Raw genomic sequence first — 15600 nt, forward strand, 5'->3', positions numbered from 1 at the left:
CGATTTCAGATCTCAGGAGTCAATAACACAGTAAGGGAACTGCCAACCAAAAAAGCAGAATTTCATAAGGATTCTTCAAACACCTTAAATAAATAAATAAACAAATGTACGTCCCAATGTATTTTATTAAGGATTTACTGACATACCAGAAGGAAACATATTTTAGGCGAGTGTATCTCTACTCAGGCACAGGTACTTCAGGCTCAAAGAGACTAAGAATTTAGCGCCGATGATGGGAATGTCATCTCTGTGAGAAAGAACACTTTGGGGGACTTATGTGTCTTCTCAGCTATCCCTTTGCTATCACAACACCTAAGCACTTTAGATTCACAAACACAACCCTTACCAACAGGCTGTAGATTAACACTGTTTTAAGAGCAGAAAGGACTATTAGATAATAGTCTGACTTCCGGTATATCAAAGCCCTTAAATAACACTTAATTAGTTTTGCAGTGAACCCAGAAAACTTGGGCCCTCCTAAAACCTGTCTTCCAGAAAGACATCCAGTCTTGTCAAGGCTCAAAGGAATGGAGCAGGCATAATTTCTTTTGCTAGTTGCTGCTAGAGCTCAATCGACCTCATATTTAAGTGTTTGTACCTTGTTTCTCATTTCAATTTGTCTGACTACGCTTTCAGTAACTGATTTTTCTTAGGCTTTTCTCAGCTAGATTAAGAGTAGCTCATGTCTGATATTTTCTCCCTGTGAAGCAACTCATACACTATAATCAAGTACCTATCTATCATTTTGGTCATGAATTATGTAGCTCTTCATGAGCACTAAGCATTCAATCACCACGTAGGCAGCCAACTGCCAAAACACGATCGTCACGATCTTTGTTCTCTGGATGCCCAACCCCAGAGGCACCTATAATTTTCACAGAGGCACAGGCACACAAAGCTGTACTTCCAAGCATTCCCCACAACACGTCTGTGCAGCGAGGGGAAGCAGCTCACGCTTTTCGTTCTGTCAGGATCCATAAGAGTAAGCGATCCTCCACTCCTACCCACAGGGCCCAGGGTGGCAGACTCTCTCGGAGCACGCTGAATAACCTGAGTGCTTTGCAAGCACAGTATCACTTTCAAAGCAAAACCAGACTTACCAAACAGTGTGATGAATTGACCTGCCTTCCCCGATTTCTTTTTTAAGACGCAAGGCTTCCAAGAGAGATTTTGTATGACTGCTTATTCCAAATTAAGTAAAACACCTCCAGATTTTCTGTCCAATGTCTTAAGCAGTTCCCTAATCACATAGCTGACTGTTGTGAAGCCATTTGCAAGCAAAAACTTTGTGCTTTGAACTGTGTAGGCATTGCACCTATTTTGCACATGGGGAAACCCAGACAGAGAACAAGCCCACTATATATCAGTAGCTCAGTGAAAAACTGAGTTATTCTGATTTCCTAGAGTAGCACCCATTCTTAGAGATCGTGTTCACTTCTAACAGTGCAGCACAGAAATGATACAGAAAAAAACCAGTATCATCGCATAACTTTCAATATGATCATGAAAACAATAATGAGCAAACTGTTCCTCTTCTCTCTGAAGAGCTTTTTGCCTTACAGCCAGTTTAGTATCCACACAAGAGACTATGCACACAATGAAATGCCATGGTCTCTGCAGCTATTGGAATAATAGGGACGTCAAGCCATAGATACTAAGCTCTTTGGATATAAATAATGCATCATAATAGCATCATAATGTTTATAAGACAAAAGCTCCTAAATGATGAACATTTATTTCAAATTGAAATTACCCCTACCAAGTGATGCTGCTCCAAAGCAGACAAGGCACTGAGAAAGACAGCTGGCCTACTGATCCCTTTCAAGTTCTACCACAGGTACGGGCCCTTCCTCCATCCCACTTGTCAAAATATTCAGGCTCAGTTCAACTCAGTATTGAGATGTAGCATCAGTTGGAAGAAAAAACATAACCAAGAAACTTGGAAACGTAATGCACACAAGAATCAATCCAAAGATTTCTTCAGTTTACTCTGAGACTCACCATACAGACAAGTCCATGGTGAGCAACTCGGTAAAATTTTCTTATTTAAAAAAAAAAAAAAAAATCATCAAAATGATAGTCATCACCATGATATGACAATTCACTCACTTATTGTATTAATTTTCCATTTGTAATGATGGATTTTCAGATTTGCGCATTGATAAAACAAGAATAATATTAATAGCTTCCATTAGAACCAAATTTCCATGACTAAAACATTAACTGCAGGATTCCTGAGCTTGCTAGTAAGCCCAGTTCTGTTCTACAAGAGCTATAAAATCTATCAGTGTCTTAAACATGATTTTTTTTAAAAGAAAATAAATTAATACTGTGGATAATCAGCAATCATGGAATTTCTGGATTTGTTTTTTAAACAAAATTTCAATTACAAAACAGATCTTGAGAAAATAGAGAATACCAAGAAACAGGCATAAAGCTCTCACAGAACAAACACTGACATTTCAAAACAGATCTCATGATTTGTACAAAAATTACAGGTTAAATGTGTAAATTGGTATTTGAAGTGTAATCTACCAAATTCAAGCCATAATTTTATGTGCAGATGCACACATTTCTTTGTTGGTTTGTGTGCATTAAAGGTCTGCTGTTCAAATGCAGTACGTTTTCTAACTTAAAGACAGAAGTATTCTCTAGATTCTTACTGGTTTAGAACATAAAATGGTACTTCATAAGTTTTATAAGGAATATAGTTGTATAGTTAAATGTCTCCCTCTATGACAGAGTCTACAGCAAAAAGGGAAAAGAAAATCTGAAGACCTTGCTTTGTGGCATTTCCATACATCAATTCCTCACATTATACAGTATTTCAAAGATACAGCATAGAAGGTGCTAACACCTATCAATTACAGTATTGTCCTTATTCGTGTAGAAGCTAACTTGTTCTGCCTTCCACCTTCCGCAGCCCCTCCTTTAGAAATGCAGCTTCTTTAAGCTCTTTACTGCCATTGACCCCATAAAGCAGTATATTAGTTTCCAAAGCTAAATGGAATTAGTATTAAAACATTAAAGAGCATTAACTTTGAATTAGAAATCCAACTGATAATCTTAATTTCACAGATGAGAAACAGACTTGATTTTTACTCCCAGCCACATCCTAAAGGCACCCCACAGCTCCATTCTTGGTGGGTTGTGGTGAAGGAGTTTCTGACTCGTCCTGTGAAGTGGCTGGAGTTGGCGTCTGTCTCTTTGCCCATGATAAGACTTATTCTATTTCTATTCTGCTCAAAGCAGCAAAGGGGCTGGCTTTACTGTTACAAAGCAATATTAGAACACAAAAGACAGACAAATATGTTTAAGTTAAAAAAATCGATCTTGTATGACACTTTCATACTCCTATCATCTTAAAGGGTTCTATGTCGTGTTGTGGATTCTCTGTGTGTGCAGCCAATGACCAATAAGTAATCAGTAACTGTGAACCAGACACAGAACAAATCTTATTTTGATAAGGGATGTTAGCTAGGGCACAGGAGTTATTCCCTCATTCCTCTAAAAATCTTCGCTAAAACCTTTAACTCTCAGATATCCAGCAGTCAGAAATGGATTGAAAAGAAGAAATTAAAACTCTTTTTTAACTAATTCTAATTTAACTCTGATGTGAATGCACAATTATCACCCAGGTCACGCTTAAGTAGTGTTTCTTCCTGAAAGGAAGATACAGTATCGACCTTTTAGCGATGGGATTATGCAAACAATATTTCAATACAGTTTTGTTGTATACCAGTTCTAGGCTAGCCAAGCAATAATTAGGTGACAACCAGTTCTTGCCAGTACTAGTATGTTTGTACAGTACAAACGTTGCATGTCTAGTGCAAGGGGATTTCTCCAGTATGAATGTATAAAAATAGATATCGTTAGTATAAAACACATTGATGACAGTTTTCCTATGTTGCCGAGACAAGCAAGTTGAATAGTTTTAACCACAGCATGCTGCAATGAGCATTCATTTGCCCAGATACAGTCTTGAACAAGTAATGTGAAAACTTACACAGACTTTTTAATTTTGGAAAAATGTCAGTGATTCTACCAGTGTTATATCTATCTGTGTTATGTCTATATATCTGTCTGTTGAAAGCACTTTAATTTTTCATATTATTTTAAGTGGGATTATTGTAGTAAAAATCCAACAGTGTCTGGATTTAAGCTCTGAGTTGAATATTCATTCACTTTAGTGAGAACTATGGTGAAATGTGATCAGTTTTCTGACCTATTTTGAAATTGGTATTCTGCCAACTGGCATTTTGTTTGCACATCCAGATATTATCCACCATATGCTGACATGACATGATGATTGGTTCCAAAATGAAGTGGAATACTTGGCAAATAGAAATATATGGTACAAATAATACACTGCCTCTAGTCAGGAAAGCAAGCAGTCATTTTGAGAAGACTGAGAGGTTTTAAAATAACTTGAGTGTACACACAGCACAGAGTTGAATGAAAGCTCTCTAGGTCATGTGTTTTTACAGGTATGAGGGTCTCAAAAAATTATGAGATCAGTTCCTTGCCGAAGGAGATTCAAATTTGACACAGCAGTACTAACAGTAGTACTTCAATGGAAGATTAATTTGCATCTTAGGGAAAATTTGGCCCACATAACTTCTTCCTCCTCTGGATTGCCCAACTCTTTCTTCTCACCATCTGTTCTTTTTTCCCACTGCTCTGACTTGTCTTTCCACCCAGTGATGTCTAAGTTATCTGCCTCTCCCGAGTTAAGATCACATTTCATTCAAGCTCCAGCCTAATTTTGTATTATTTCTCCTAACCTTTTGCCACTGAACTCTGATTTGACTCCTAAATTGATGCTGCCATTAAACTTCTCCCTTCTATTCTGAACTGTAGAATCTCTAAAAAAAAAAAAAAAAAAACCTTGTTCATAAACAGGAAACACACCGACTTTTTTTATAATTCCTGTTTCCAAAGCAATGTTTTTGTTTTATATTCCTCCAGTGACTTCCATGTGTGTGCCCTCTAATGTAAACCCTCAAAACATACATGTGAAGTTATTGATTGATCTCTGCTGTTCTATCTTTTAACGTTGAACACTGACTGCTTTTTTGTAATGAAATCTAAGAATTTTTCACGTGGTACATTCATTTGCCACTGTACTTCCTAAGGAATTTTGTTTTTCTGTTCTTGGGGGAGTAGGGTGGGCAGAGGAACTTAATACAAATGTTAAAAAAATATTTCTCTACAAAAGTTCAACTGGATTTCAAAATGAGGCATCTAAGTAGCATGCACTATTGAACTGCAAGCTTTGCTTGTGAAACATGAATGGATTTCAGTGCTTAATGCATAACCTTCACTCCTTGTTGAAACTTGAAGAGGACTAAGCCCATTTTAAAATCATGTTCTTCTTCAGAATAAATGATAACAACATAACTGCTAGCTTTCTTACTGCAATCATTTAAGCATGCTCATACACAAAAGAGAAGAATTTGTAAGCAAAGGGAAGAATGACCTTACCAGCATGCAAGTACGCCAGATCAGGATTTTCAATGTCTGGGTGTAGTTCTTTCAAGTGGTTGCGAAACTCCACAGGGATATTGGTTCCATAGTCACATTTAGGACAGTTATACATTTTTACTCCTTCATGCTTTCCTGTATGCAAGATGTGCTTACGGATATTTTCAGCACAGTTAGACCTAAAAAGCAATGAAGAAAAAGAAATAAGTTATAAAGCAATTTATTCCCTACTAGTTATTCAAAAAAACCCTAGTGTTATAACAGAAATGAGTAGTCATTACTCATTTTTCACTATCTGCCCAACTTTTGCATCCTCTTAGGTTTTGCATAAATGTTGTCCTTTGTATGAAGGCTCCTAAAGATGTTTCAGGTTAACTGACCAATACATCTGAAACAGAAGCATTTAAAAATGAACAATATTTTATGTTTGCAAAAGTCTTATAACTTTTATTTTTCTTGATGGTAGTCAGTGATGGATGGAAATTAAGCAGTCTTTAACTTAGCAAAACTGAAATGCGCAGATGCCTATAACATTCCCAAGAGAGCTCACATGAACCTTTCCTACACAGTTCCTAGATTCCATAGGAGCTGCTGTGAATGTTTTTTGTAAGGTTATTCCACCAACTCTCTCTCACCTTATGAACTGTTCCTAGAAAAGAGAATTGAGTTGTTCAAGCTTATACATTTTTGAAAATACATACAGATTCTGATTTATATCTTAAACACAGCTTTTGTAGAAGCAGTGGGGTTTTCATGCATAAAAGTCAGAATACATACATGATTAGTTTTATGCATTTCAAAGAAATGTTTCTAATGATATTTCTGGAAGAAAGTGCATAGAAAAAGATCTCATATTTCTTTTATTCACAGAGATCCATGATATGAGAGTTATATTTAATTTCCAGGCTTTAAAATTTTGCAATCTCATTTTAAAATTATTTTGCATTAGAATTTCCTACTTATTCAAAGTATGTGATGAATCCCATATAAAATATACTGCTTCTTCATTTATTTCAATCAGAAATAACCATTATATTTATTCTTGAATCAAAATAACAGCCTATGTACAAATTTTTTTAGTCTTAGTACTGTACGCTATTAGTATTGTCAAACCAAGAACAGTAATTCACTTTAACTGAAAAAAAAGTACAAACACTCAAGCGAACTATATAAATACATAATACTTCACAAATATTCAAATAAGACAACAGTAGTATTTTGAGCAACTGTTTGTTTACCTGTCACTGTTAGAAATAGCACAGTAACAGGCACCTACAAAAAGGACCCCCAAAATAAACTGGAAGTAGCAGCTTGAAGTTCTGTTGGAGTGCTTGTCTCTCCCTTGGAGATGGTCATAGTAAAGCTGATATCTGCCTTACGGTGCTGCCAAAGCTCACCCTCTGTCATGTCCATCTGCTATACACCAGTATAATGATCAGACTCCTGAGAATGTCAGAGAAGACACTTATGTTCACTGAAAAATATGGGAAATGTTGGTCCTCAGCATCTTTCAGGATTCAGCCCTAAAAAAATTACAGCACTCATAAATGTTGTTAAAATGAAACATGTATTTTATTAAGAAAAAAAAAAAGATAGTGTACACTGCAATGAAAGCAGGAGACAATCGGGTAACCTTCTATCATGGGTTATACTTTAAAGGGCAGTGGATTAAAGCAGAGGATACAAATCTGAAATAAAATATCTGTGTCCTTTTAGCTCAGCTCTCATACTATGTTAAGGAAAGATATAAAACTTTTTACTTTGAAATATTTCTGTGAAATATATAAAGGATCTGTGGAAACCTATGTAAGAGTTGTGAAGAAAACCCAGCCTGTTCAAGTCATAAAAGGCCAGTTCTATCTCCTTTGATTTGTGAATTTGCTCCAACCATTTTAAACAGAGCAATCCTGAAGTCTCATTTATTCAGTCATCAGTAAAAATTTGTGACGAAACATGCCAATATACTGATATATTCATCATGAGAAATAAAAATTTAAAAAAATTACATTTTTCCATGTGACGAGGCCAGAAAGGCTTAATAAGAAGTGAGGAATATGAGATCACAAGGCATTACAAATGGCCTCTCGTATTAGGTTGCAATGCAGCAATTGCAATCATAAGGTAAACCATGAAGGCAACAACTGGCAAATCCAAGCACTTTTGAAGCCAAGTAATACCTTTAAATATGACATGACAAAAATGTACTGCATATAAAATGTTTTTTTAATTATTCAGTGTGCTTTGACTGTCTGTTTTATTAGGAGTCTTCTCCTGAGTGCTGTACAAGTATGTTATTACATGTCTGACACAAAAAACCTCCACCAAAACTCTGTGTACGTGTGTACTTACATCACTTCATCTCATATGACTAAACACAGAGGCCTGTGATTTTAAACAGCACTGTGTTTTCATTAAAGCTATGCCATGATAAACATCTAACTAAAATATTATAGTGTTGCAATAGTGATGATAGTTAAGCATTTGAGAGGCTTTGTATTATAAAATTCACTTCCAGGAGTTTATAAACTTTGAGATAAAGATTCCCTTTGTTCTGAAATTTGGCAACGTAGAGCCCAGCTCAAAAGAAATTGAGTAGTCTTTCTGTTGTTTGCGTTCCAGTCTGAATTACAGCCACAAACAAATAAATGCAGCTTTTAAGAGGCTAGCCTGTGTTCCAGTAAGGCTAAACCAGAAGGTTTCTAAGTTAAATTACTATTATCATTCCTTAATGTAAGCATACTTTCATCCTTACAATCCATTTTCCAGTTTGAAAATCAAATGTATATATTTCTGGCAATTTTTCCACGCTCTGCAATAACAGGAAGGGCACTCATTAGAAAGACTTAATTAGTTTAAAGCTATAGTCTACGGGTTTGTATTCAATGCTGATGCAGAGAAGCACAACAGAAATTTTGCTTTTAATTTCACATCTTGCAGCGAGTCTTATCAGCCATGAAGACAGGTTTGAGACTCGATGAAAACCCCACAACAATACTATTAAAGGGAAATGGAAGGCCTGTATAGAGTTTTCAGTGCCCTGTCAGCGCTGTACATAGTGAAAAAAGAGATGGGACGTGTTCCTAAGGCACGGTGCTGATGAACAGGAAATGTGAGCTGAAGAGCTCAGCCCATACTTCCTGTGCAACAAGCCTGTATGACCTCCTCCATCAAAGACTGATATATTGGGAAGGGCGTAGGCCTACTTTCCACTGCACGCATCCAGGACAGCTCCCACATTTCTGTAAAGGACAATGCTGTGAAGTAAGGGAGATGGATGGCAAGTTTCTCCTGAGAAATGCAGCTACGGCTTAAGACGAAAGGAAAACCTCTTCTGGCTGAAGATAAAAAAGGGCTTTTATCTCTAATGTTCATCGCACAGCAATGCGTTCACATTGCTGTTCTAACTGCACGTTTCATGCTGCCATTACAAGTCCATTCCTACCAACCAGTTACCTCTCTGGCTTTTGCTGCTCTCAATAAATTAAAGGTTGCTGCATATTCAGATATCATAAACTGGAAATGACTTGTCAATCGTAAAATTGTACTTTAGTCACAGAATCACAGAACGGTTGAGATTGGAAGGGACCTCTGGGGGTCGTCTGGTCCAGCTCCCCCTGCTCAAGCAGGGTGACCTAGAGCCAGTCGCCCAGGTCCATTTTCAGGCAGCTTCTGAGTATCTCCAAGGATGGAGACTCCCCAGCCTCCCTGGGCAACCTATGCCAGTGCTCAGTCACCCTCACAGTGGAAAAGTGTTTCCTGGTGTTCAGAGGGAACCTCTTGTGTTTCAGTTTGTGCCCATTGCCCCTTGTCCTGTCTCTGGGCACCACTGAAGAAGAGACTGGCTCTATTGTCTGACCATCTGGGCCCAGCTGTTCAATATGAACAACGTATCCAAAAGATTGAAGTTACTTTTGATGTCATTGTCACTTTGTAAGCAAATCTCAGAATACTGATAACTACCTGATAACTACTGATAACTACTGGCAGGCATAGTGCTGTGTTTTGGATTTAGCAGGAGAAGAATGTTGATAACACGCTGATGGTTTAGTTGTTGCCGAGTACTGCTTATGCTAGTCGAGGACTTTTCAGCTTCCCATGCTCTGCCAGGTGCACAAGAAACTGGGAGGGGGCACAGCCAGAATAGCTGATCCAAACTGGCCAAAGGGCTATTCCATACCATATGACGTCATGCTCAGTATATAAACTGGGGGGGGTTGGCCAGGGAGCAGCGATCGCTGCTCGGGAACTGTCTGGGTATCGGTCGTCGGGTGGTGAGCAATTGCATTGTGCATCACTTGCTTTGTATATTATTATTACTATTATTATCATTATATTGTTATTATTATTATTTTACTTTATTTTATTTCAATTATTAAACTGTTCTTATCTCAACCCAGGAGTGTTTCTCACTCTTACTCCTCTGATTCTCTCCCCCATCCCATCGGGGCAGGGGGAGTGAGCGAGCGGCTGCGTGGTGCTGAGTTGCTGGCTGGGTCTAAACCACGACAGTGCCTAAAGCAAATTTCTCTATTCCAAGGATGAGAACAGAACAGTTTATTCAAGTTTTCAGTGGTGACTGCGCTTGCACAGGCATCATCCATAGAGTGACAAGGAAGCCCAATGCCACATGCCACAACCCTCCGCACCCTCGTCTGCTTCTTAGCAGCATTGATCCACTTTACCGGGAGAGTGGAATAAAGTGGAAGGTTAGGAGTAGCGTAAAATGCCCGTACATTTTGTCAGCGTGAGAAGCTGTTGCCGTTGTTTACTTTGCCTTCCCGCTTCCATTGCCTCTCTTCTATCCTTATCAGTTCTGTTACCAAAAAATAGGGCATTGTACTACGAGCAAGAAACAGAGTGCCCGATCTACAGAACAGTGGGAAAATACACGCTCCTAGTGCACGAGGCAGAAGTTCTTATAACTGCCTTCCTCCCTAAGCCAGAAAATACTATCGTTCCTCTAGCCCCGAAAAGCAGTATAACTCTGCCCCTACAAAGACATTGTCTCAGTTGCATTGGCAAGCTATGGGGTGCCACTGACCGGTTTCCTCAGCAAAGCTAGGTCTACGCCACTGAAAACAGCAGCACTGTTCAGGGTTCTGGGATGGCAGAGCACAGATGTGCACTTTGCAGGAGGCAGAGGCGGGAGTTCAAAGTCAGTAGCAGGGAAACACGGGAGGAATGATGAGCCTTGGAGCAAGACTGTGCCAGGTGGGGAATTGTCAACCTGAAGGTCCCCACAGTAAGGGCTGTCTGAGGTCATTATTCCCCCATCATCTCCTCCTTCTCTCCCACCTCGCAGGGCTCAGCCAGCCAGCCAGTCTCACCAGCAAGCAGTACGAGCTGTAAGAGGGCAGGGATTCGGGCATCCCTTCCCCATGCAGAGGGGCTCAGCCCCAGCCTTGCGGCTGGACGCAGGGGGTCGCGCTCTGCTCTCCTCCCGGCGAGCAGCACTGGTTTAAGCAGCCCATGTAAACAGCTGAATTCAGTAGCTAACCGCAGAGCTGTGGCTGCCTGATACCAGAGCTATTTGTTGTCCTCATCTTTTACGTGGCTTTTTGGATAAAAAATCATGAAGTAAGAGAAATTGACAAAACATCTTCTTTTAATTCTAAATTTGCCTGTGCAGAACAGGAATGCTTCTATACTTTCTAAGGGTTTTGTACATAAAAATATGTTAGCATTGTATTCAACAGCTAAATGAAATATAGCAGGAAGTAACCTATTTTTATTAAGAAGTTTTACTAATAGGGAACTGAAATTAGAACACTCTTCCATTATGCAGTGCCTGACATTTTCAGAAAGATGCTTACTGCAAGACTTGGAAATGGAAGGTTTCAGAGGTGCAAATAAGGCAAAATGTTAATTATCTAGCCCACTAAGTTTTAAAAATTTTAGCACCTTGTAGGGCTCTTATTTGCACAAAATAAACCTTTTTCAAAAGGTTTTCTCCAGGACATTAGGTACAAACATCCTCTTTCTGCAGAGGAATGCATAGAACCTAAAGGACTTATGGCAACTCCATCAATGTCACTATTTACAACATAAAAACAAACACAGTGATACAACCGACCGATGGAAAAGATTTCTGGTTTTCCCCTGTTCATTAGCATGAATCAAGTTCACTCTCATATGGAGAGCACTCTGAAGGTCTTCTGTACTGTTTATACGCTGCTATGCAACCTGCAAGAAGTACAGAGAAACTGGAGTATTTTGACTGAAAAATAGCAAAGTCCCTAGATACTTTCTTCCAGAAATAAAAGCAGTGATGATGACAGCAAACTTCTCATGAAAGCAATATGTATCACCGTAGATTCATAACTTCAGTTATTCACCAAAAATCGGCAGGTGTTTCTTTCACAGAAAATGCCATCTAACTTGGAAAACTGTCTTTAAATCAAACCTGCAATAATGGAATTACACTAGAAAAGGAGAGCCATAGATTTTTAGAAACGCAAAGTCATACGGAACATGTAGCTTGACCTCATGGATAGCACAGTTCATAAAAAGTTTGCCCATTGATTCTTTCCTCAAACCCTAACTCCTTCTGGTACTAAAACATGTTTTTCAGACACACTGAAATCCGATGGAAAGCAACAGGGAACCCATTGTAATCGTAGGCAACTTACTCTAGAGTTGATCACTCTCACTTTTACAAACTCTCGTATATCTCATATTCCTGCATCCACCTAACAGTGTTACATTTCCAACAAATCTTGCTCAGCTGAGGATCCTCTGCTATCTGGACCTCAAGTGGGTAAGCCACAGAGACCCAGTTCCTTTAACCTCACTTTGGGAAGTCATCAGATTTTTCCTAAACTTTAAACTTTGAGTACTGGAGTGCATTTCACACCAGTGCTGCATACAAGGATGCCAAGACTTCCCCCGTGCTCAGCATTCTCCAGTTCCAGCCAGGAGTTCTGGGAGCTCCTGGATACTCTTCGAAGCACCAAGAGCTCCTGTTCACTCATTTATATGCGGGAACCTTTCAGGTTTTTTTCAGCGTTACTGCTTCCCAAAATACAACCCTTCTAGCCTGCCTTTATTTCTTACTTGCATTGAACCATATGAAAACTAGCATTCAGCAGAGTGACAGCAAACAACGTAACGGGCAATATTTTCTTGACAGGAAAGAAACAAACACCTCAATCTGTGGTAATTACATTATACAAACAGGCTTACTCAATCAAAGCCTTCACAATGACAGTCACTCTGCCCAACTTCTACTAAGCAAAAACCCAGACAAACAAACCAACCAGAAATTCTTTCCAGCATACTCAAGATTTACCTACATTTCTGTTTTTAAAATAAAATAAACTGGTTGCCAGTTAACTCAAACTAGCTACAACATGATACACAACCTGCGTATACCACTAGCACCCTGTTCAGACCACAAGTTTAAAACTTAAAGTATTGGCTTACCTCCTCAGTGCTTCAGGTCAACACAGTATTGCCCAAGAAATAATAAAAAATAGCAAGATATCATGGCCAAAAATACGTTCTGAAATGTGTTGAAACTAACATTATAAAACTGTAATTATGATTATACATTAACACACATATATAACATATATATCTGCATATATATATACACAGAAGAAATGTGGTACATTTTCTCAGTCTTATTACTAGCACGCACCTGGGTTACTTCTTCCTTGCTCTTTTCCTTTAAAAGCAAAAATTCTACCTTTTATTTAGGTTTTAAATTACTGGGGGAACAATCACATGAATACAAGTGCTGGCGCTCTGCAACTGACCTCAATTATCAAGTGACTTATGATATAATTGCCAGAATTAGCAGCATACAGCTCCATGGGAACTCAGGAGGTCAACCACAACGTACCCGGTGCCAGTTCTGCCTGTGTCACTGCTGGCAAACATCTCTCTGCGCTGTTCAGAAAGACCTCTGGTGGACAGTGGCAACGAACTGCTGGGGAACAGCAACGTCTTTACCACTGTAGCTGTTTCTGCAGTGAACGCTTCCCCACAGCTGATGCGTTTCAACCACACCAAGCTAAGAGGACTGAAATACACACCCGCAGTGTCATAAAAATGCATGCCCATACAATCTGGTGGCCACATGTATTGCCATGTTTTACATGTACTGCCATGTATTGCATGTATTGACCCTCAGAAAGTATGAAGAATATTACATGCTTTAATGAGATTTTATGATACAGTCAGTTTCACCAAGAAAATAATAAAAATGTATTTGGGATTTATTCTGACAGTATTATAGTAACACCCAGGGATAATAATCGTAATGTTTTCTGCTTTTCTACATTTATAGCTTTGCGTTCTTTTCTGTAATGATCTATTTGTTATGACATACAGTATGTGTGACAGATGTCCAATGCTGGCTGCTAAAAAGTAGCAGAGCCCTGTAGGGAAGCAGCAAAAACTTGTGCGTCAGCACTGAAAATGATGGAAGATTGATAATTACTGCTTGTGTCTCAGCTTCATTCAGCAGACTAGCATGGCCAAATTGTAACCTGGCCACAGATCTACCATTATATTTACAATGTACTGGAATAAAAATTCCCAATTTCAAATAATTGATCATTACAAATACATGTGATACGAGGAGTTGATTACAACAGCCAAAATGCATGCTTTTAAAGGCAAATTCAGGGTAATTGGAGACTCTGAAGGGAAATAAGAAGTGATGCAGTCTAGTCCTGTTTACCTCTGAGGAATCTGTAAAGCTGGTTACAACCCTGCACAGCGAACAACCACCAAAGTATAAAACCAGTGCTGGCATCTAGATCTACTCATGAGTTTTCAGTCAGAATGTTTTTCTCAAAAAAAAAAAAAAAAGTTTACTTCACAACACACTTCACAACGTAAAGAAAACCTGATTTTTGCAGAAAAAAACCCCCCTCTGATTCCAAGGTAATAATGGCTTCCTGCCTTAAATGCTTCCATTAATTCTTCTTTCTACAGGAAGAGAAAGAAGTAGAGGAACCTTTTAGACGGAAACCTGCAAATTATGCCTGAACTATTAGACTTGGGAGGAGCAGGTGTAAAGTGTGCAGAAAGGCAGGGAGATGCGCCTCAGCTCTCACCCTGTGCTGTGGTCCCCACCACCCCCGGACGTGCCGTGCAGAGCTGGGCTGCTCAGCTCCCGAGTCTGCCGAGTAGCTCTCGGGAGAGAGCCGCAGTGTTTCCTTCTACTGAGTAGAAGGGGGCAAAAAAAAGCAAAGCAGAAAAAAAAAAAAAGCCTTTTTCACAGGACAGATCTGCTACAGAAAACTCGCCATAACATTTGCTAGGACTCCTGGCTTGTGCCTCGCTGCAGGCAGAGCGGGCTCTGTAATGGCCTGGCTCAGGGGCCCTCTGGATCCGCCTGCCTGCAGTGTGAGGGATGCAGAGGTCTGCTGTGCACAGTGCACTGCTGCACCGTGTCAGCCAAGGTTTAAGTGGCAGAAATAGCAGGTGGAGTTCATCTATTTCACCGTAACTGAGAATAATCACTCCATTGTTCACGGGCTTCCTCCCTCCCCCTTTCCTTTCTTGTAGGAGCAGATGGCATAAAAGAGAAGTTGGTCTGAGAAACAGCATCTCTGCAGTGGCGTTAAGGATGGAGACCGGGCTTTAAGTATCATAGGCCCTGATTTAGCAAGGTACTTATGCACTTGTGCAGCTTAAGTACAAGCAGCCCCATTGACTTCAAAAGAATGACTCACAGCTTAAATTTATGTACATGATCAAATACCTTGCTTGAAATGAGGCCATGGAAAGCATCCATTTTTTTAAAAAGCTAGGATGAATTTAGTTGAAGACACTCTTTTCCTTTCAACATCAATTTTTTTTCCTATTGTACTTCTTTTAATGACCACATAAAGTAACTGAACAATTCTGTAGAGTCTGTTTGTATACCCTCAGAAACCCATAAAGTATTTTCACAAATATAAAAGTGCAGATGGAGCCTAAGAAAGGGTGTGAAGTCTATAGGCTGCACAAGACGAAACCGGACTCCTAATGTTGCTGGAGTCAGAAATTATAGCGACAGACCCTAAAGGCTGCCTGTCAATCTCAGATGCAGATGGCACTTCTTCCAACTGGCCTTTGTGTCAGTTCCTTCAGCCATTTTAGTGACAACACGGCTCCCTAGAG

The 15600-nt window shown here is 39.4% G+C and overlaps 1 protein-coding gene across 2 annotated transcripts in view; it reads right to left on the bottom strand.

The window, feature by feature from the left end:
- Nucleotides 1-15600, bottom strand: part of ZNF407 (zinc finger protein 407) — a 354196-nt gene that overhangs the window by 99772 nt on the left and 238824 nt on the right. For both annotated transcript variants that reach the window (XM_075704981.1, XM_075704980.1), the window contains exon 8: nt 5485-5663. In XM_075704981.1, coding sequence (XP_075561096.1) covers nt 5485-5663 — 179 coding nt within the window. The remainder of the gene's footprint in view (nt 1-5484; nt 5664-15600) is intronic.

This window comes from Pelecanus crispus, chromosome 2 (assembly GCF_030463565.1).
Source record: "Pelecanus crispus isolate bPelCri1 chromosome 2, bPelCri1.pri, whole genome shotgun sequence".
Classification (NCBI taxonomy): Eukaryota; Metazoa; Chordata; class Aves; order Pelecaniformes; family Pelecanidae; genus Pelecanus; species Pelecanus crispus.